The sequence below is a fragment of the Vitis riparia genome, chromosome 10, assembly GCF_004353265.1.
Source record: "Vitis riparia cultivar Riparia Gloire de Montpellier isolate 1030 chromosome 10, EGFV_Vit.rip_1.0, whole genome shotgun sequence".
NCBI lineage: Eukaryota > Viridiplantae > Streptophyta > Magnoliopsida > Vitales > Vitaceae > Vitis > Vitis riparia.
This window is the reverse complement of record NC_048440.1, coordinates 15,780,893-15,802,806: the sequence shown is the minus strand read 5'-3', so window position 1 is coordinate 15,802,806 and position 21,914 is coordinate 15,780,893. Positions and strand designations below refer to the sequence as shown.

Here is a 21,914-nt window from a genome sequence, read left to right as displayed (position 1 = left end):
TAATTGCTTAATGGGATGATTAAATTGCTTTTCTACTACAATTTTAAATTTGACAAACGTAGCATAAACATCAGATTTATTAGAAATGGGATATAGCCAACAAAAGCGAGTAAAGTCATCAATAAAAATAACATAGTAGAGACAACCACTCAAAGATGGAGTGGAAGTGGACCATACATCAGAATGAATTAACTCTAGAGGAGCAGTTGATTCTCTTAAGGAAGTAGAAAATGGTAACTGCTTAGACTTACCTAGTTGACACGACACACAAATAGACTTTTTATTGAAAGAATCACTAACTGGTAGAGAATAATTATGAAGAACATTATGTAAAGTAGACGACGAAGAATGTCCCAAACGAGAATGCCAAATAGCGGTAGAGGCCTTAACCCCAACAGTCATGGAGAAAGCATGAAATTTAGATGATGATAGCTGTTGTAGGTTGATTGGGTACAATCCCCTATCACTGGGCCTTGTCATGAGCGTGTCCCTCGTCTTGAGGTCCTTCACAGAAAAATTGGAACCAGTAAGTTCAAATAACACATTATTGTCCTTAAAAAATTTATTAATGGAAAGAAAATGGGCAGAGGCTTGAGGGCAATAAGCAACATCATTTAAAGCAAGAGTAGAGGAAGAAGTTTTAATAGTAGCATTGCCAGTACATGAGATTATCAAACCTGCCCCATTACCTATGCCCACGGTATCAGTGCCTTCATAAGGCTGAGAAATTGCCAAATTAGCCGCATCAGAAGTAACATGAATATTCGCACCACTATTAGCATACCATTGATGCTGATTCAGATAGGTGGTATTGGCCTCAGCAACCATAGCAGCCAACTCTGTTGGGGGATGCCTCCCTTGAAATGCATAGTTCATTCGGTTGTAACAATCTAATGCCTGGTGATTTTCTCTTTTGCAAATTTGACAAGGTGATCAAGACCGAGAATCATGGGACACAGGTGGAGAAGATGAAGATGGCAAGTGGGGTAGAGGCTGCCGAAATGGTAAAGAAGATGGAACTAAGCCAGGAAATTTGGACATACCTGAAGAGCAAGACCGATTGATATTGTTACTACATGCTCCTGGTTTAGAACTATTTTTATAGGAGTAAAGAGCATAAGAGCCAGTCTCAGGTTGAATGGTGTGATTGTGAAATTTCTGCATGAGATCATAGTTGAGCAGCTCAACATTAAAGTCAGAAAAAAAACATGGAGTTTTCCTTTGCAAGTAGCATGTATGTTGTGTCAAATGAATGAAAGAAGGAGTTGAGTCCATTGAGCACAGATAAAATCAAGTCAGAATCCTCAACAGGTTTGCCAACTGCTGATAATTCATCTGAGAGAGATTTGACTTCATCCAGAAAACTTTGGCACGACATGGAGCCTTGCTGAAGAGATTGAAGTTTTCTCTTGATGAGAGAAATTCGAGAAGTGGAAGGTGCAGCAAAACGCGAATTGAGGGCCTGCCAAGCAAACTGAGATGTTTCCAGACCATACATAGTGGAAACAATTGAAGGAGAAATGGGTGAGACAATCCAACCAAGCACGGTTTGATCCTTATACTACCAAACTACATATGCAGAGTTAAGAACACCTTGATCACAGAGCTCATCACTAGAATATTGGGGAAGGTAGGGATTGGAACCATCAACAATCTCCATCAAGCCATAGCTCCGAAAAAGTGGAATTAATTGGGCACTCCAGGCAAGAAAGTTAGTACCATCAAGCTTGATGGAAATAACTTGTACTAGAAGGTTAAAGGTAGCGGAAGCATTAGATGAAACAACCATAGGATCGAGTAAAGCGTGAGCTTATAGTGGCTCTGATACCATGAAAGAAACCAAAATTGTTCTGGAAAAAACTTCCTAGATACAAAGTATATACGTATATTTATAATAGAGTAATTACATTGGGATCAGATCAAACCTTAGAAAATCTAAGGTTGTTACAAGAGATAAACATCTAAATATATCTAAGGTTGTTACAAGAGATAAACATCTAAATATAGATTACAAACATTCAAATATAGGATAGAGCTGTTGGAGATAAACTCAGAAACGCAGCTCACTGACTTGAGTTTTCTTGAATATTAGAAAGATCATTATCATTATCGTTATCACTAATATTCTGTGGTCTGAAAAACCACTTTTTTTATAACAATAAAAAGATGTTTTCATTGTTTTTTCACTGTTCAAAAAATAGATTATTTTTCGTGTTTTCTCTATTTTTTTGTGTTTTCTTAATTGTTTTTTGTGTTTCCACAAAGGTAAGTTTCACCCAACCAACACACTCTCACCTGCAAACCTTTTCTTCTTCTTTAAATTATTGAAATTAAGATACTTACACATAGTGACAAAGTCATCATTTGTTTAAGAAAATTATAACTAGTGTAAAATTTTCAAAATGAAATAATTTTTTTAAATTTAAATGAATTGTGCATATGAAAATTATTTATATATTTATAATATCAAGTTAATTGAAGAAAACACTTTATTAATTAAAAAAAAACTTTCAAATATGTTTTTTGTTTTACTTATTCTAAAAACTTTTTTATTAACTCAACCAAACATGTTTTTTTTAAAAAAAAAAAAAAAATTGTTTTCCAGAATTTAGTTCCTAAACATAATTTTTTTTTTTAAAACACAAAAAACTATTCTTAAAAATTGTTCTCAAAAATTATTTTCCATAATAATTTTCAAAAACAGCACAGACCGTAAACTTGTCCAAAAAATGCAAATATATTTTTTTAGATAAAATATTAAAAATCTTCTTAGTCATGTGTATTGTGGGTAGAATTTGGTGTCATCAACGTATTTGGTTTTGAGAACAATTAAGGGAACACGAGGAAAAGAAAATAGAAAAAAAATGTAATAGAGAAAAAAATAAAGAAAAATAAAAAATAAATTTAAATTTAATAATTTTTTTATATAATATTTCAAACCTATTTAAGTTATTTTAAATTTTTATATAAAAATTGAATAATTTTTATAATAATTTTTATTGATTTTTATTTAACTTATTTAACTAACATAGGTTTCTTAGTGATTTTAATAATATTTGATTTTTTTTTTTATATATTTTTTTCATTAAAAAAATCATTTTATTTATTTCCTTTCCTTCAAATTTTATAAGAAACAAGTTAATGTATATTATTATAGAAAGCCAAAAAATTAGAAAATACATCATCATGATGTTCTCCTCCTAGATCTTTCTAGACCCAAACAAACAGAAAAGTTATCCAGAAGGAAGAAATCAAACTTATACTGAATTTTGGGTCAAAGTCCTGAAGGAAGAAATCAAATCATCATCATCTAGTTTAGAACTCTGTAGATCCAAACAAACAGAAAAGTTATCCTTAAGGAAGAAATCAAATAATGTCGGTCCCACAGAACAGGAAATATCAGTGGTTTGTGAGGACCATTCACATTTCACCCCGACCACCCACTTGCACGCCACCTTTATAAACCATGATTAAATGATTAATGATTGATTCGTGCACCTCATGACTTGTCTACCTTCTGCAAGTCAAATATGGAAACCTAGTGGGACTCGCCCCACGCCCTTTCACACGAAAAAACATTATTTTATTTTCAAAAACCTGTTCAGACAACCAAACATGCTTTCATATATATATATATATATATATATATAGCTGTCTTGAGAATTGTCTGCCAATATAACTTATTAATTTCAAGAACAATTTTCAACCACAATTTTGAAGTTTTTTCTGATTGGTGATCTCATAAAGTCTAATTTTCAAGAACATATATAAAATGGGTCACAATTTAATTATCAATTATAGAAGAAACAGTTAGCTTTACTCCGCCATTCAGCCTTCTCCAGTATGCCATTTTTTTTTCCATCCGTCAACTACTGGACAAATTAGTGTACCCAAATTACAAGTAAAAGTCAAAAAATAATAGGCAGAGAAAGTCGTAGTCAAGGTTGGCTACACCGGGAAATTTCCCCACCAAAAATAAAATCTTACACACCTCTACAAATGAACTGATCAGCTCAAGGACTTTGAGGAGGAGAAGATATATCATATATGGCTACTTTTCCAGATATTCATGGGAAGACTCTCTTCTTCGCTTTTATTCTCACGCTGCTCATACTGATGTGCTTCGGTTCCAGCAGCGTTGAAGCCCAAGGTGGTCAGCTTCCTCGAGATGAAGGTAAGAGATCAGACTTGATCCTTTTTTTTTTTTTTTTTTTCTGTTTTTATATACAAATTGAGTCAGAAGGGATAAAATCATAAAATAGAATGTATATATAGAGTGTAGGGCGTCTCACCAAACAAATTTGAAGTATGGTGATTGGAGGCTAACAGGCGGCCATGCAGGCATGGACTGCCTTCCACCTCACATTAATTTCCTTTCCCACAATAGCCTAACTATGAACCTTAATCAAATGAATTATATGCAACATATTAAATCTGAGTTGTGCGATTTTTGTGCACTGGAAGCTACGTGCAATACAAGAACGAATACTTGAGGTTGAGGTTGAGGTTGAGGTTGAGGTTGAGGGTGCTCTTCTTGAAGAGTTCAGGCCTAAGCCCAACCTAATAGTTGCTCGGAGGGTTTAGATCACAGCCCCATATCCACTGGCCCCAAGGCCCCAAGACATCAAGACAAAGCCCATGCTCCTTAGGATTGGCCCAAATTATATCCTTATACTAGGGGCTTAAAAATACCAACAATCACCGATGATAACAAGGCTAAGTGCCAACTAGGCCCAAAGACCTAGAGGAAGCCAATGTGCGGAAAGGTTTTCACATTTGGTACCTGTATACGAGGGATGTAAAGAGCTATGAAATTGAATTGATATAGTTGATAGATGCTTGAATCAAAATTGAATTGATCCTTTTAGTGATTGAAATTCAAATTTCTTTCAGCCTGATTTGATTTGATTTAGATGATTGGCTAGAGACAAGTAAACTTAGACATTATTCAAATCTAAGTTTGAAGTTGTATCTAAGAAGTAATTTGGTTATAGTCTAATAATAATAAATTATTCTAATAGTGTGGACAAAATATATATAATAATAAATATAAAAAAACTAATAAAATATTGAATAATTACAAATCATAAGAGATTAAAATCTTAAAATATTGACTTGGTTTGTGTTTTTTTATCGTTTATAAGACAAAAAAAATTTGAAAATAGAATTGATAAAATTTCTCGGTCTTTACACAAGCATATATGCATATGGGCAAAATATATAGAAATATTTGGTTAAAAGAGATGAAATAATCATCAAATCGAAAATCTAACCCTTTCCATGTTTTTTTCTAGAAAAGTAATCAATTTTTGACATAAATGTCATTTTCTATTTTAATTATTTATATGTAGGTTTTAAAAGAAATTGTTATTTTTACAAGAAGATAATGAAGATATTTTTGTCCAAATGATGTTAAAAAAGGGTAAGAGGTTGAATTTCAAATTTTGGGTATATATATATATGTGTGTGTGTGTGTGTATGTATGTATGTATTTGGGATTAACGACCAACTCATGTGTGCAGAGGAGGCTCTAGAAGAAATAGCAGAACAAGTTTATAGAAAAGTAATCAATTTTTGACATAAATGTCATTTTCTATTTTAAGTATTTACATGTAAGTTTTAAAAGAAAATATTATTTTTATAAGAAAATAATGAAGATATTTTTGTCCAAATGATGTCAAAAAAAGGGTAAGAGGTTGAATTTCAAATTTTGGGCATATACATATGTGTGTGTATTTGGGATTAACGACCAACTCCTATATACTGATGTGTGCAGAGGAGGCTCTAGAAGAAATAGCAGAACAAGTGGGGAAAAAGGATTGGAACTTCAGCCTAAACCCTTGTGATGGCAACTCCAACTGGTCCACACCTAACAGGAAGGAAATGCCATTGTATAACAATACTCTCACCTGCAATTGCTCCTATCCCAACGGTCAATGCCACGTCGTTCAGATGTATGCTTCCTTCCCAAATTTTATACATAGATCCATCCACATGTTGAAGTTTTAACAGTTACCATTCTGATTTCTTGCAACTATATTCAATGGTGCTATGGTTCTAACTGTGTGCATGTCATTTTATTTTTGTGGGGTGGGCGTGGGGATGGGGATGGTTGGTTATGAGAACATACCAAAAACACAGTATTAAATCAATCATGATTAAACCCCATTTTGCCTCGGTGTGTTGTTTGAACTCCCAACTCTTTTAACTGAGATATTGACAAGCCCTTTTGTAGCCAGTCATTTGCTTATACAAAATATACAGTTATTTTTGTGACTTTTGTCTATGTAGTCAGTTTGGTCCTGCCACTTGAAAGAGGAGAAACAGATCATTTTCCATTCATAAAAAAATCCAAGTACTAGATTTTTCCCCCCAATGCTGGTATCTTTTCAGTTAGTCATTGCTTACATATGGGAGTTTGGTCTCACCCACTACCTATTTGAGAGCTTTGTCATTGGAATGCCTCTGAGGATATATATTCTCCTCTCCTTACTTTAAGCTCGGTCAATCTACAAAATCTATCATAGTCATTGCATCTCAATTAACAAGGAGTTTGACAATCTTTCTTAGTCATTACTGTGCCATTTAGAATTTTGGGGGTGCTTCAATGGTTTAGAAGGTCTATGGAGATATGTTCACTTCCTAAGCAACATCCATGATCTTCTATTAGTTGATCCGAGACGATTAGAAAATTCTCTTGAAGAAAAACAGGGTCATTATGTTTTTCTTTTAATGCAAATTAAAATGACTTTTGGAGTTAGATGTGGGGTTCTTGCATGCATATACATATACATATTGCTTAGATATACATGTATATAAGCATGTATTCAGTGGGAGACAAATAAAGAATCTCAGGCCATCAACTACTAAAATACAATCCTCCTCATTACATAAACACTTGTGATATGGTATACATATATACTTAATCTATAATGTACAGATATAGCGCTTTCATAGTGCCATGGACCACAAAGTATACTGAAGTTCTCAATCTAACTTTGGACTACATTCTCATGGTTTATGTGCTTCTAAGGCTTGTGATTTTGATGTTCCTCTATTTTATGAGCTACTGAATTATGGATTTCTCATTGTTTCTTAATTTGTATTCACACTCGCATAACTCTATTACATGTTTTTATATAAAGCAATTCACACATGAATAGTTGTTTACCAAGTGTTTTTCTTCACTTTATTCTCATCTACTAGCAGAACATTACATTTGAGAATTTACCAAACCAAAACTCGAATCTTGTGGACCTGTATTACCTTGTTTCTTTGTCAAATAGATTTCTCAAAGGGCAAGATCTTGCTGGTGTGCTTCCGTCCTCTTTGGCAAAATTGCCTTACCTTAAGATAATGTAAGAAGTGCTTCTATAAATATGTATGTTTCTCAAAACATAAATTCCGATTTCAAAGTTTCATTGTTTTGACAATTTTTTTTTTCTCTTGTCTATAGTGATTTCACTAGGAACTATCTTAGTGGTAACATACCGCGTGAATGGGCTTCTTTGCAATTAGAATATATGTGAGATATTTCTGCACTTCATCTTTAAGGTTGGTCTATAGATGATCTTTATAGGATTGACAGAGTGAACTATTCCCTACAGGTCACTCACTGTGAACAGGTTATCAGGACCAATACCAAGCTTCTTGGGAAACATTTCTACTCTGAGATATATGTATGTAGTGACATTCACTCTATCTTACCAGCCCCATTTTCTTTTCTGGGAAGTGCTTCTTAGTTTGTTTAGGTTTTCTCTCACTATCATCTTAAAGAAACTGAATTGAATTTCAGGAGTATGGAGAGCAACATGTTCTCTGGAACTGTTCCTCCTCAGCTTGGGCAACTGATCAACTTGGAAAATCTGTTGGTCCTTCTCCTCTTATCACTATTCTTGGCAATTAATTTCTTAATTATTTGTAATCCTTCAAAAGTATAGCAATTTATTTTGGTTTGATCTTCTCTTTGATGACTAGCATTCTTAACACTAACAATCTCACTGGGGAGTTGCCTCTAGCACTTGCTAATCTAACCAAATTAATAGAATTGTAAGATTTCAATGCCCTTTAGAATACTGTAAATCTAAATATCTCATATATGTGATGGATAAAAGGATTAGCTTTTATACGGTTACATTTTTGTCTTTGTGTTGGATCCAATGCAGTCGGATTAGTAGCAACAATTTCAGTGGAAAAATTCCCAATTTTATTCATAGTTGGAAACAACTTCAGAAATTGTAAGTTCCTTCTCGTGTTTTGAAAATTTTTTTATATTAGAAGTTTTCAAGTGCAATCTTAGTAAATTGGAAATGTGTGGTTAACAGAGAGATCCAAGCAAGTGGTCTTAAAGGGCCCATACCTTCTAGCATTTCTGTCTTGAAGAATTTAACTGAATTGTGAGTTAAACCTTCTTAGTCAATATTTTGTTGAGTTGCTTAATTTTTGCAGCAATTTGCCTTTCACATCATATTATCAAAATAGACTAGGATTTTAATTTTTCTTGGTGGGATTCCATGCAGAAGGATTAGTGATTTACCTGGGGAAGGCTCAAATTTTCCGCCTCTAGGAAACATGAAAGGCCTGAAAAAGCTGTAAGTTGTAGTTATGGTTTAAAAATTCTTTAGGTGCATAATCGTTCTCATACTCCTGTAATAGTGCTTATATGGATCGGGTTTACCTTGTAGGATGTTGAGAGGTTGTATTATCTCCGGATCAATCCCCAAATATTTAGCAGAGATGACAGAACTGCAAATTTTGTAATTCTACAACTAATTCTTTTTTTTTTTCCCCATTGCCTTTCATTTTTGGCAATGCTAGTGAGTGCGCTGGAGTAATGCACTACTAATATTACAAACCTAATATTACTATGAACTTGTGTGTATATGCATGGAAGCAAGATGTCAAATACTGTATTTATTTGATTTTCAAAAGAATATAAATATAAGTGGACATGTCTAAAGTAGTTTCAACAAACAACTATGTAAGGGTTTTTTCTTCTTTCATATTTTGTATCATGGTAACTCAAATTAGACTAAGAAATTATAAGTTTATCCAGACCTAAATTTTAGCCTTGACCTTTTACTATTTGTGAGTCTTCTTTCACATGGAGAGAAGGTAATTATTTTCCTGCTCAACTGAGGGAAAAAATTGGAAAAGTAAACCATTTTTTTTTTTTTTTTTGCTATACTAGGAAGGATTCATGGGCCAGAACTTGCCATGTGGAGATGCTGACTAAGGGTGTTGGGAAATTTCGATCAAAACTGTGTTTTGTTTTCCACTTTTTAGTTGAGAACATTGTTTGTTGTCCTTTTTTGCTTTGAAAACAAATCCTTCCCTCTTGTGCATTTTTTTCCCTAAATAAAATTTTTCTCTGTGATGAAAAGAACAAGAGGGGAAAAAAATAGAAAAAGAGAGCTTTTGATTGTATTGAAACCTTTTTATTAGATTAAAATGGCTATTTAAGTAAGATACTAGCAATAGGGACCCTCAATTCACCTTTTTTTTTTTTTTCTTTTGACAAAAAAGAGGCAAGGTTGATTAGTGATATGAACATATGGTTGACCTGTTTGTAAGTAATTCCATCATTGAATTATGTCTCTCCTTTTTCTACTTAGTTTTTATACTGGTGCAATTTTTTGTTTTCAAATTTGTATTGCACTAAATTCATTAGAAGGATCATTTGACTAAACCTTTATTTTGTTTGTTTAATTATGACATCTATATTGTTATTTTCTCACAGAGACCTTAGCTTCAACAAGCTGGAAGGAATTGTTCCAAACTTGGAAGGTTTAACACAAATAGAATTCATGTAAGCAATTGAAAATCAAGAAAGCATGCCAATTTTTGTTGCATAGGAAGCCTTCCTGTAGATTGATACATTAAAATATATGTATGATTGGTCCATTCTTGGTAGTTTACCTAGATCATAGAGTTGCTAAACTATGACTAAACTCACACTCGAAGGATGTAGGTTTACCAAGAAGGTTATTGTATAGAATGATATAAGAAACCGAGTTGAATGTAGGGAAGATTTCCTATATATTTCACCTATGGTTTATGCTTTACCCTCACCAAAATTCAAACTACAATTTTCTTCAATATGACTCTGCATAAAATTTTGAGACATAGTAACTACTTACATCTCTTAACAATTATGAAACTTTGTTATTTTCTGTTTAGGTATTTGACAAGCAACATGCTAACTGGGTCTATTCCGGATTGGATCGAGAGCAGAAATAATCGCTAGTATGCTTTTAATCCTACATTTTCAATTAATTTTACATGAAATTACTTATTTTTGTGCCTCAATCTCCTATTTTTATATGCCTAAGCTATACATGGATATATATATATATATATATATATATATATATATATATATATATATATATATATATATGAATTCCTCTAGAAAGTGATGCTTCTCTAACCCTTTTGGAGATTTGTATGTAGCAGACTTGTCTTAGTCATTTTCATCTCACCATGTGCAACATCTGAAATCCTCCCTGCGTATTCATAGGTGTAGCAAGGCATTGCAGAAATTGAAAAAAAAAAAAGTGCATTTTTTTATTCTCTCCATTATCTATGCTTTTTTATTATTTTCACAACAATCTGATTTTGGCTGGGCCAGCCCCTGAACGGTCAGTAGTTGAGTGTACAACATCTAAAAAGTGCAATAGGGACATGGTAGATATATTGTAATGCTGATTTAGATGGTGAGGTAGAAGTTCTCAATTCATAAACTTTTTGTCCTTATTTTCTCAATTCGTAAAATTTTTGTCATTATTGCTGCATATTAGCCAAATCAGTTCATACTGTAGCTACTGAAGGGAAGAAATCATAGAGAAGTTACTCATATGTGTGCTTCAAAAGCTTCTCATTCTAAAAGAATCTAACTCCTTAGCTCTTAATTTCAAAATTAGGTCAAATTCCCTCCATGGTTTCTTCTGCAAAATTCTAGTTAATATAGCATTGATAATTCTTGTAAGAGTTCTTAAATGTTTGTGTGCAGCCAAACAGATATTTCTTATAATTACTTTTCCAAGCGCTCTATGCCATCTTCTTGTCGAGAAACCCTGTAAGAACTCTTTTTTTTTTCCTGATTTAAACCTTGCTTATTGAGCTTTACACAAATATTTTTCTTCATTCACTATCTATTTGGTTGAAAATAACTTTCTGTTGTTTCATCAGGAACTTGTTCCGAAGCTTTTCTGAAAGGGGAAAATTGTAAGCTTGTAATTTTTTTTCTAACTAAACTTTGAAGAGTAGTGATATGTAGGTTTGTTAGTTTCCCTGTACAATACTGATGCTTATCAAATCTATGCTTTAATATAGAGAATTTGATGAGTGCCTGAACAGTTTTCCATGTCTCAAAGGTAAATGCCTCAATTCTGTTTTATGGACTTATTTCCATGCATGAATTTTAGTTATTTTACTTTTTCTATGTTTTAAACTTATTTGATCATCACTTATATTGTTGTTGTTTTCTGAAGATCAGTATTCACTGCATATAAATTGTGGTGGAGGAAGAACCATCATTGGAGACATAGTCTATGAAGCGGATGAAGACTTAGCAGGTCCATCCAAGTTTGTCCCCACTAGAGATAATTGGGGTTTTAGTAGCACAGGAGACTTTTGGGATCGTGACAGAACCACAAAAAATTATATAGCACAGAATGTATCCATGCTTGGGATGAATGACTCTGAATTGTACACAAGAGCACGACTTTCTCCTCTATCTTTCACTTACTATGGACGCTGCTTAGCAGATGGGACCTATACTGTGAAACTTCATTTTGCAGAGATAGTGATCAGAGACAATAAATCCTTTCATAGTCTTGGAAGACGTATTTTTGATGTTTACATCCAGGTAGTCAATCTTAATATTCTGCAACTGAATTGTCAAAGACAATAATTTAATTCAATTAGTTTATTGCAGGAAAAGCTGGAGTTGCAAGATTTTAATATTGTACAAGCAGCACAAGGGGTTGATAAGGTAGTTGTAAGAGAATTTAAAGCAGTCGTAAGGAATAAGACTTTGGAGATCCGATTTCATTGGGCTGGGAAAGGTACAACAGCTGCCCCAGAGGGAGGAACCTATGGTCCTCTCATATCAGCCATTTCTGTAAAAGCTGGTGAGTTGTATGCTCTTTATATATATGGTGATGTATTTGTATTCTTCTTGTCACTCTTATCATATTTGAGTTTGAGATTCTTAGTTTGTCCAACTTGTTCTGCACTTTGTGTGAATAAATAAATATATATGCATAGTGATACATTTAGAAAACACTCCCTTAAATTATGTGATGCAAAAATCAATACCTAAGGCAAGATTACATTGGTATTTGACAAGAGACCAAATCAATTTGCTGTCTTATTTTCTTGCCAGCTCATTTGCTTGTCTGGGAAGTGTATTATCCAATTGATGTTTTTATATCCATATTAATGTTTGGATTGGATGAAACATTCATAATTCATCATATGCACTATGCAATCTGACATGTTCTTTTATATTTTTTGTTCTTCTTTGTGTAGATTTTGAGTCGTCTTCTCATGGAAAAAAGAAGATATTCATTGCAGTTGGGGCTGTGGCTTTCATGATATTCCTTATTTTAGGTATTCTTTGGTGGAAAGTTTGCTTTGGTGGCAGAATCTCCCAGGAACAAGGTGGTGTTAAACTACTACACAAACTAAACTTAATTATATTTCTTACAGGCATGCTAGCAATCATATAGAATTTTCAATAGTTTTATTTCAATTATGGTAATAGATGATGTTGAAAGAGAGAGAAAGAGAAAACCTTAATTCTCATTCATGTGATTAACTTCTTACAATAGAGAAATATATATATAAGGCTAGGTTGAATTAACTACCATATATGCGACCTATATTAAGAAAGGAAAGAAAGATTGTACACTATAAATACATTATATTCAACACTCCCCCTCAAGCTAGAGCATATATGTCATATGCACCAAGCTTGTTACAAATATATTTATTCCTAGGACCTCTGAGAGATTTAGTGAAGATGTCTGCTAGTTGATCATTTGAATTAACAAAACTTGTAGCAACACACCCTGATGCGATCTTCTCTCTAATGAAGTGACAGTCAACTTCAATATGCTTAGTCCTTTCATGAAAGACTGGATTGGATGCAATATGTAATGCGGCCTAATTGTCACAGACTTACTTTATCTGTTCATCTTTTCCAAATCTCAATTCCTGAAGGAGTTGCCTCAACCATATGAGTTCACATGTTGCCAAAGTCATAGCTCGATACTTAGCTTCAGCGCTTAATCTGGCCACTACATCTTGTTTCTTACTCTTCCAGGATATTAAGTTACCTCCAATAAAAACACAATACCTTGAGGTGGAACGCCTATCTGATGGTGAACCAGCCCAGTCTGCGTCTGTGTAACCAACAATTTAGGTATGACCCCTGTCTTCATACAACATACCTTAGCCTGGTGTTCCTTTAATATATCGAAAAATGCAGATCACAACATCCCAATGGTTGTCACATGGTGACTGTAGAAATTGACTAACCACACTCACAGAAAAAAAGATGTCTGACCGAGTGATTGTGAGGTAGTTCAGTTTGCCTACAAGTCGTCGATATCTCTCATGATCTCTTAGAGGCTCCCCCTGTCCTGGTACAAGTTTGACATTTGGATCCATAGGAGTGTCAATAGGTTTACATTCTAACATACCTGTTTCTTCCAAGATGTTTAAGGCATACTTCCTTTGTGACATAACCACACCTAAACTGGATTGAGCTATTTCAAGTCCTAGAAAGTGCTTGAGTTTACCCAAGTCTTTGGTTTGAAAGTGGTTGAAAATGTGTTGCTTTAGTCTTTGGATACCCTCCTGATCACTGCCTGTAATGACAATGTCATCGACATAAACTACCAAATAGATGCACTGGCTCGAAGAGTTATGATGATAGAAAACCGAATGATCTGCTTCACTCCGAAGCATTCCAAACTCTTGAACAACTGAACTAAAACGCCCAAACCATGCCCTAGGAGACTGTTTCAAGCCATATAGAGAGCGGCGTAACTTGCACACTAAACCAGACTCCCCCTGAACAACAAAACCAGGCGGTTGCTCCATATACACTTCCTCGATAAGTTCACCATGAAGGAAAGCATTCTTAATATCCAACTGATAAAGAGGCCAATGACACATAGCTGCCATGGAGAGAAATAAGCGAACAGAAGCAATCTTGGCAACAGGAGAGAAGGTGTCACCATAGTCACAACCATAAATCTAAGTATAACCTTTAGCAACCAAGTGGCTCTTAAGGCGATCAACCTGACCATCAGGACTAACTTTAATAGTGTAGACCCAACGACATTCAACTGTAGATTTACTAGGAGTTAAAGAAATAAGATCCCATGTGCCATTGGAGTGCAGAGCAGTCATTTCATCAACCATTGTCTGTCGCCACCCAATATGAGAAAATGCCTCACTAATGCTCTAAGGAAGAGAAACAGAGAATAAAGTAGAGACAAAGGCAGAATACGATGAAGATAATCGATGGTAGCTCAAAAAATTATAAATAGGATGAGGATTACGAGTAGATCAATTACCTTTCCGAAGAGCAATAGGCAAATGGTCAGTAGATGATAGGGTCGGGGTAGGAGAAATCGGTGGGACAAGAGGTGAGTCATCAGGTACCTCAGCTGAAGAGAGAGGAGGAGCAACAACACGATGTCGAAGATGATAAACCTGAAGAGGACGAGAGTGCTCATCTGAAGGGGGGATATATAGGGAAGTGGCAATACTTCAGAAATAGGAAAATATTCAAAGGATGAGAAGAATGGAGAGTCCTCAAAGAAGGTGACATCAACGGAGAGAAAATAACAATGAGTGTCAGGGGAATAACAATGATAACCCTTCTGAAGTCGAGAGTATCCCAAGAAGATGCATTTCATAGCCTTGGCGGAGAGCTTGTCCTGTCCAAGTGTGAGAGTATGAACAAAACAAGTACAACCAAAGACACGAGGAGAAAAAAAATAAAGAGGTTGGGTAGGAAAAGTGAGGGAATGAGGGATTTGGTCATGTAATATAGATGAGGGCATACGATTAATCAAGTAACAGGCTGTAAGAACAGCGTCCCCCCAAAAATGAAAAGGAACATGACTATGGAGAAGGAGGGTACGAGCTATCTCAACAAGATGTCGATTTTTACATTCAGCAACCCCATTTTGTTGAGGAGTATGAGCACAAGATGACTGATGGAGGATCTCATGTTGGGACATAAAAGAAGTAAAGGGTGTAGAAAAATATTCCCGAGCATTGTCACCGCGTAACACTAGAATAGAAATATTGAATTGTGTTTGGATTTCAGCATAAAATTTCTGGAAAATAGAGAATAACTCAGCTCGATTTTTCATCAAAAATAACCAAGTACATCTTGAATAGTCATCAATGAAAGTGACAAAATACTGAAATCCTAAAGTGGACGCGGTCCGACACGGACCCCAAACATCAGTGTGGACAAGTTCAAAAGAAGACTTTGCCTGATTATTCAAATGCTTTAGGAACGAGACACGAGTATGTTTCCCAAGCTGATACGACTCACACGCAAGCAACGACAAAGTGGAAAAATGAGGGACCATCTTCTGGAACTTGGAGAGACTAGGATGACCCAGACGACTGTGAATGAGAAAATGAGCATCGGTGGAAATGCAAGCTGCATGAGATCAAGGTGATGTGAGGTGATAGAGGCCTTGAGACTCACGCCCTATGCCAATCGTCTTCCCCGTACTCCGGTCCTGCAAGATCACTGATTTATCAGAAAAAATGATAGAACAGTTAAGAGTGCGAGTTATTTTGCTGATGGAAATAAGATTAAAAGGACACTCAGGGGCATAAAGGATATAATGGAGAGGTAGGGAAGAGAGAGGATGAGCCAAACCAATACCTTTAGCCATAGTTTGGGAACCATTAGTTAAAGTAACAATAGGTAAGGCAGAGGTAGTAGTAATAGAGGAGGAAAAGTGTTTATTACCAGAGATATGATCAGATGCTCCAGAATCTAGAATCCATGGGCCAAGAGAAGGAGACTGAGTAAAGCAGATAGAGACATTACCGGTCTGGGCAACAGAAGCAACATAAGCTGATGTGGCTGCCTGATATCAGAGATAGGCATCATAATCACTACCAGTAAGGGTGACACTCTGAGATGTGGAGCTCGCAGCAGAGTCAGGTCGAGATAGCAGATGGTCAGATAACTGAGCAATGTTGGCAGTGTGAGGAGGCCGTCCATGTAACTGATAGCAACGATCTCGAGTGTGACCAAGCTTATTACAATAGGTGCACTGAGGACGTTGTCCTCGACCCCGATTGCCACTACGTCCTCCTCGAGAGTTAGTCTGAGAGGCTAACACAAATGAATCTGAAGGACCATCAGTCGACAAGGTCTGAGTAAAGGAGATAACACATCATCCAATGATGGTTCTGATGGACTAGCAAGAATCTGATCTCGGACAGACTTAAGATCTGAACGGAGGCCAATGAGGGTTAACACCATAAAGAACTTGTCAGTCTGTATTTGTTGAGCTTCAGCACCATTAGTGAAGGGCATCAAAGTTAAGAACTCTTTCTTAAGAGACGCAATCCGGCCAATATAAGTAGACAGATCCATGTCTTGCTGTCTCACATGAACAATATCAGAAACCACCTTATAAAATCGTTGAATATCATTCGTGTATAATCCTTAGGCTTGAGTCCAAAATTTAAAGCAGGTTTTTTAGGCATGAAGATGATGTAAAATTTTGGGATCAACAAATTGCCACAATACGTTGCATAATTGTGCATCGATTTTCTTCCATTGCACTTTGTCAACATCAGGTATAGCATCCTCAGGTATAACAAGATGATCTTCATAACCTTGTCCCATAAACCAGAGTTCCACGGACGCTAACCAGGAGAGATAATTCTCACTACCAATCAATTTTTCCGATGTGATAGTAGGAGATCCAGAGATGATGGATGTAAAAATAGGATTTTTAGTCGCCATATGCACTTCACCTGAGTTTGAATCACGTTTGGATCGAAAAGAGCCTTAAAGGGAGGTCGGATCACAACTGTGGAAGAAGAACCTAGTATGTCAGGACCTAAACAAAGGAGAAAAATGACTGGAGATGAAGAAGAGGCCTTCCCAAGGCACACACAGGTCTCGGCCAAGGAATGGAGTTGCCGTCGGAGGCTGAAAGAAGACCCGTGGAGGTTGAAATGCCAAAAAATGGAGAAGCAGGGTTCAAAGAGGACTAACGGAGGCTTAGAAGTGCAAGACGGTGCCGGATGAGCCTGCTGGTAGAAGCGCGGCACCAGAAAGTGGGCCACGCGCCCTCACGCGCCAGCGCGTGGGATTCAGGCCGTTGGAGAAAGGAGGTGTGTGGGACATATGAGAGGGTAGGAATTTAGCTGAGCAATTAGACTGTTTGGTTAACTGGCTAATAGACAACAAATTGCAAGATAAATTAGGTACATGTAGGACAGGATTGAGAGTAATAGACTCAGAAATATGAACACTCCCTTTGCCAGCAACTAGGGATAAAGTATCATCTGCAATTTTTACTTTTAAATTACTGGTGCAACTAGGGAGTAATATGAGACATGGTGCTAAGTGCTGTCAGAAAGGTACCTTTGTGGGCCAAAGAACCAGAGGACAGAGTAGTAGAAGACTAACCAGAGGCTTGGAAATTAGAAAAAGCTCATATAATTTCGCAAGCTGGTTGGAATTAAACCCCACACTAGAAATTGACTGACGAATTTCTATGGGTGTTTTGTCTGCCTAGGTTTCGGCGGAGGCTTGATGACTATGGGCTTTATTGGGCTATCTGGGCTTCCGATCCGCGGGCTTGCCATGTAAAGTCCAGCAAGTGTCTTTAGTGTGGCCCAATTTTTTACAATGCTCACAATAAGTCCTCTTGGACTGTCTTGGGCCTGATCCAGAGTGAGGCCCATGGGTTACAAGGGCTGAAGCCTCGGGTCCAGACGAGAGATGTTCCCTCAGCATCACTCTCCTTCTGTTTTCCTCTCGTCGCGCCTCAGAGAAAACCTCTCGGATGGAGGGCAATGGCCGACGACTGAGAACTCTGCTCTTAACGTCGTCAAGCTCACGGTTCAACCCCGCTAGAAACTCGAAGACCCTCTCGTTCTCCATCTTCTTCTTGAAGCGCACACTATCACCCGTGCACTCTCATTCTTCTTCGTAGTTGAGATTGAGATCTTGCCACAAACCCAACATCTCGGTGTAGTATTTCGTGACTTCCCGATCTCCTTGCTTTATCTGCCAGAGCCGCGTCTTGAGTTCAAAGATTTGGGAAGCATTCTCGGCATCGAAATATGATTCCCATATCGCATCCCACACATAATTTGTCGTCGGGAGGAACATATAAGTTTTGCCAATGGCTGGCTTCATGGAGTTAATCAAGCATGAGGTGATGAAGGAGTTTTCGGACCGCCATTTTTGGGATGCTGCTACATCAGTCGGAGGTGGTCGCCAAGTCTCGCCAGTAAGAAACCCGACTTTCCATTTTCGTCAATAACAAGCTTGATTGCCTACGCCTACTCTCTGTAATTCTTACCTTTCAATTTTTCAACGGTAAGATGGAGTGGAGAGTTGTCGAATGCATTGGCCGAGCCCATTGAGGAGTTTATCTCCGACTCTCTTTCATGGGTTGCTGATTGATTGGACTCATGGTTGTCTCCTTTTTGGTCAGCCATGGATTGGTTAGGGTTTTAGAGCAAACCGTGCTCTGATATCATGAAGAAACTGAGAATCACTCAAATATTCATTCAATTGTATGTGTTTACATAATCGGGTCCCTATTTAACATATACACAGAGAGTAAAATATGGAAAAAATAAAAATATGGAAAAAAAAAAAATCACACAAATCACCACAAAATTTGTCACAATTGGGGCCTCAATATTTCCCACAATATCCTACAAATCACCATTCAAATCATACCGGATTTCCACACTTGCACATAATACACCACTCTAGATTAAGCTTCTTGTGAGGCCTCCATTTCTAGAGCATGCTATTGTTATTAACCCTCTTACTAGCCACAAACCATGCAAACATCTTTACTTTGGAGGGGGCTTTATATTTTCAAAGAAATTTAAATTTTGAGGATGCACTTTTTCCACCTTTTTTAAAGCAAAATGGGAAGAAAAATCTTTTAGCATTTTCTTTCATCTTCTCCTCAACTTTTATTCCTTATCATTTTTCATGGTATCTTGTATCTGAATATAAGAAGTCATTTTCCATAACAATTTTTTTTCTTTTTTTAGCACTTTATAGGAACCAAACATAGTCTGTCTTATAATTGCATTATTGTGGGACCAAATAATCATATTTGGAATACGACAAAATCTAGCTTTCTTTAATTGTCTTGAAAGGTTATTTTTTCATCCATTAAGAAATATAATTTTTTTAAAATTTTTATTTCATGTGGAAAAATTATTATAGAAGTGATTCTGTATTTTTCCTAAGAAGGCAATATCTAATCAATTAACAATTAAAAGGTGTTTTTTTATTTTCTAATAACTGAAGGAAGGTTCTACAAGTGAAAGCAACATTGCAACCCAATTTATCTCAATTAGTTACACATCAGGTTATGAGATTGTGGTCTCGTGATATAGAGGTTATCATTTAAATATATTTAGAATAGGTTAGGTTTACCAACGATGCATGCTCTTTATGCATGGGATTAACTGGTATGGGTTCTCTATCTTAATCTGCAACACTCAAATCAATTTGGTGGATGCATTTTTTTTCCTTTTTGGGAAGGAGTTGAGAACTACCAAATAAATTTGTTGTTATCTTACAGCCTATGTTTCTATGTTTCCTTCCTGGATAGATCTCGAAGGACTAGATATGCAAACAGGTTCTTTTACCTTAAAACAAATAAAAGCTGCCACCAAAAATTTTGATTTTGCAAACAAGATTGGAGAAGGAGGTTTTGGTCCAGTTTATAAGGTATTCTAGCTAAACCATGACATTGTAATCTTCCTTTATAGATTCTACCTAGAATTCTAAGAAAAATTGGGTGCAGGGTCTGTTATCCGATGGTACCATAGTTGCAGTGAAACAGCTTTCCTCTATATCAAGGCAAGGAAATCGTGAATTTTTGAATGAGATAGCCATGATTTCTTGTTTGCAACACCCAAATCTGGTGAAACTTCATGGATGTTGTGTTGAAGGAGATCAACTGTTACTGGTATATGAGTACATGGAAAACAATAGCCTAGCTGGCGCTCTGTTTGGTAAGTATCATTTACTTAATTTGAATACACTTTCTGCTAAGACAAGTAAAATATAGATAATATCAAATATTAAGTTTTGAAAGGGAATTTTTCACAGGTCCAGAAAATGGTCTGCCGAACCTGGACTGGCCAACTAGGCTTAAAATCTGTATTGGTATTGCCAAGGGATTAGCTTTTCTCCACGAAGAATCAAGGATTAAGATTGTCCACAGAGATATTAAAGCTACTAATGTGCTTCTTGATAGAGACCTAAACCCTAAAATATCTGACTTTGGACTGGCTAGGCTTGATGAAGGGGAGAAGAGCCATATTAGCACCAGGGTTGCTGGAACCATGTGAGTTACTGTGTCCTTATCAAATTGACAGATTATTCCACACTTCATACATAGTCAAATGCTCATAATTGTTGAGAATTTTTTACTGTTGATTATTGAGTGACAAGACATCACACTATTCACTTGCAGAGGATATATGGCACCAGAATATGCACTGTGGGGTTATCTGACATACAAGGCAGATGTTTACAGTTTTGGGATTGTGGCTTTGGAAATTGTTAGTGGAAAACACAACAACAATTATATACCCAGCAATGGCTGCCTTTGTCTTTTAGATTGGGTACTCACTAACTTTCTATATATCGGTGTTAATAATCAATCAGGTTGTGTTTTTCAGTTGAAAGGATATAATGAGCATCTGCATGATGGAAGTTAAGATTGGTGATATGTTTAAATTGCAGGCCTGTCTGTTGCAGCAAAGCAGAAAGTTTCTGGAGCTGGTTGATGAGAAGTTGGAGTCTAAAGTCAATGAAGAAGAGGCAGAAAGGATGATTAAAGTGGCTCTTTTGTGCACAAATGCATCCCAATCACTTAGGCCTACCATGTCTGAAGTGGTAAGCATGCTTGAAGCCCGAATGCCTATTCCTGATATAATCCCAGGACCAAGTACCTACACCGAAGATTTGAGGTTTAAGGCAATGAGAGACTTTCGTCAAGACAAGAGAAACCAGAGTCTGAGTGAAGGTAATCAATCCCTAAATTTAACAGGTCATACAGAGCTAGAGCTTTGCTCTACCTCTACATCTGGCCCTGATTTCCATGAAATCAACCCAGATTCGGAATCCTGTTAATGATGAAGTGTTTTTCTTTTAAAGAATGCTGATCCTACTCCTGAAGGCTCTGAATGGATTTACTGATCTGCATCTCCATCTCAATGAGCATCCTAAAGTTTTGGTTATTTAATCAAACTTCTATTCAATGGGGCTACACCCGCATCTTGTACATCAATTTTTTTTTTTTATTTGGTCTATAGTTCTCTTTAATAGTGAGAGTTTGTTGTATAAAATTTCAAGAAATTTTGTGGTACAATTAGATTCTCATATTTTAATAAATGTGCTCCTGGCAAAAGATTGATGTAAATATGTAATGCAGAAACTGGCAAAAGATCTGGTAGCTGTTTACTGAAGTAACCCACTTTTCTCATGTGAAGAAAATCACATATTTAACAGCATTCTATGGAGTGAAATTCCAGCAAACATATTCAATGTCACAAATTTAACCTCACAAGGGTTGGAGTTCAATTTTGATTCAGATTGAAGTCCATTCTGGCCTTATAAGGATACATCATGTAGC

General features: G+C 36.1%; 1 protein-coding gene across 3 annotated transcripts; it reads left to right on the top strand.

Annotated features, from left to right (window-relative positions):
* Positions 1-3,976: 3,976 nt before the first annotated feature.
* LOC117923315 (probable LRR receptor-like serine/threonine-protein kinase At1g07650) lies at positions 3,977-21,701 on the top strand. 3 transcript variants are annotated; one of them, XM_034841558.1, is made up of 24 exons: positions 3,977-4,174; positions 5,777-5,954; positions 7,287-7,358; positions 7,457-7,525; positions 7,608-7,679; positions 7,796-7,867; positions 7,978-8,049; positions 8,166-8,237; positions 8,325-8,396; positions 8,520-8,591; positions 8,685-8,756; positions 9,740-9,808; positions 10,180-10,245; positions 11,012-11,077; positions 11,191-11,226; positions 11,335-11,375; positions 11,493-11,869; positions 11,939-12,134; positions 12,535-12,666; positions 19,881-19,999; positions 20,076-20,286; positions 20,384-20,621; positions 20,751-20,901; positions 21,023-21,701. In XM_034841558.1, exons 1-24 carry the CDS (start codon positions 4,048-4,050, stop codon positions 21,410-21,412), a joined length of 3,042 nt encoding a protein of 1,013 aa, XP_034697449.1. In that variant the 5' UTR covers positions 3,977-4,047; the 3' UTR covers positions 21,413-21,701. The 3 variants fall into 3 exon arrangements, with proteins under 3 accessions (XP_034697449.1, XP_034697451.1, XP_034697450.1); XM_034841560.1 differs by lacking the exon at positions 7,978-8,049; XM_034841559.1 differs by lacking the exon at positions 8,685-8,756.
* The last annotated feature ends 213 nt before the right edge of the window (positions 21,702-21,914 follow it).

What these genes read in the sequence shown, in the direction of transcription:
- LOC117923315 (XM_034841558.1), top strand. Translation starts at nt 4,048, where the DNA reads ATGGCTACTTTTCCAGATATTCATGGGAAGACTCTCTTCTTCGCTTTT. An exon ending in ATTTCTACTCTGAGATATAT is followed by an intron (nt 7,680 to 7,795) that starts GTATGTAGTGAC and finishes ATTGAATTTCAG; the next exon opens with GAGTATGGAGAGCAACATGT. An exon ending in CTGATCAACTTGGAAAATCT is followed by an intron (nt 7,868 to 7,977) that starts GTTGGTCCTTCT and finishes TTTGATGACTAG; the next exon opens with CATTCTTAACACTAACAATC.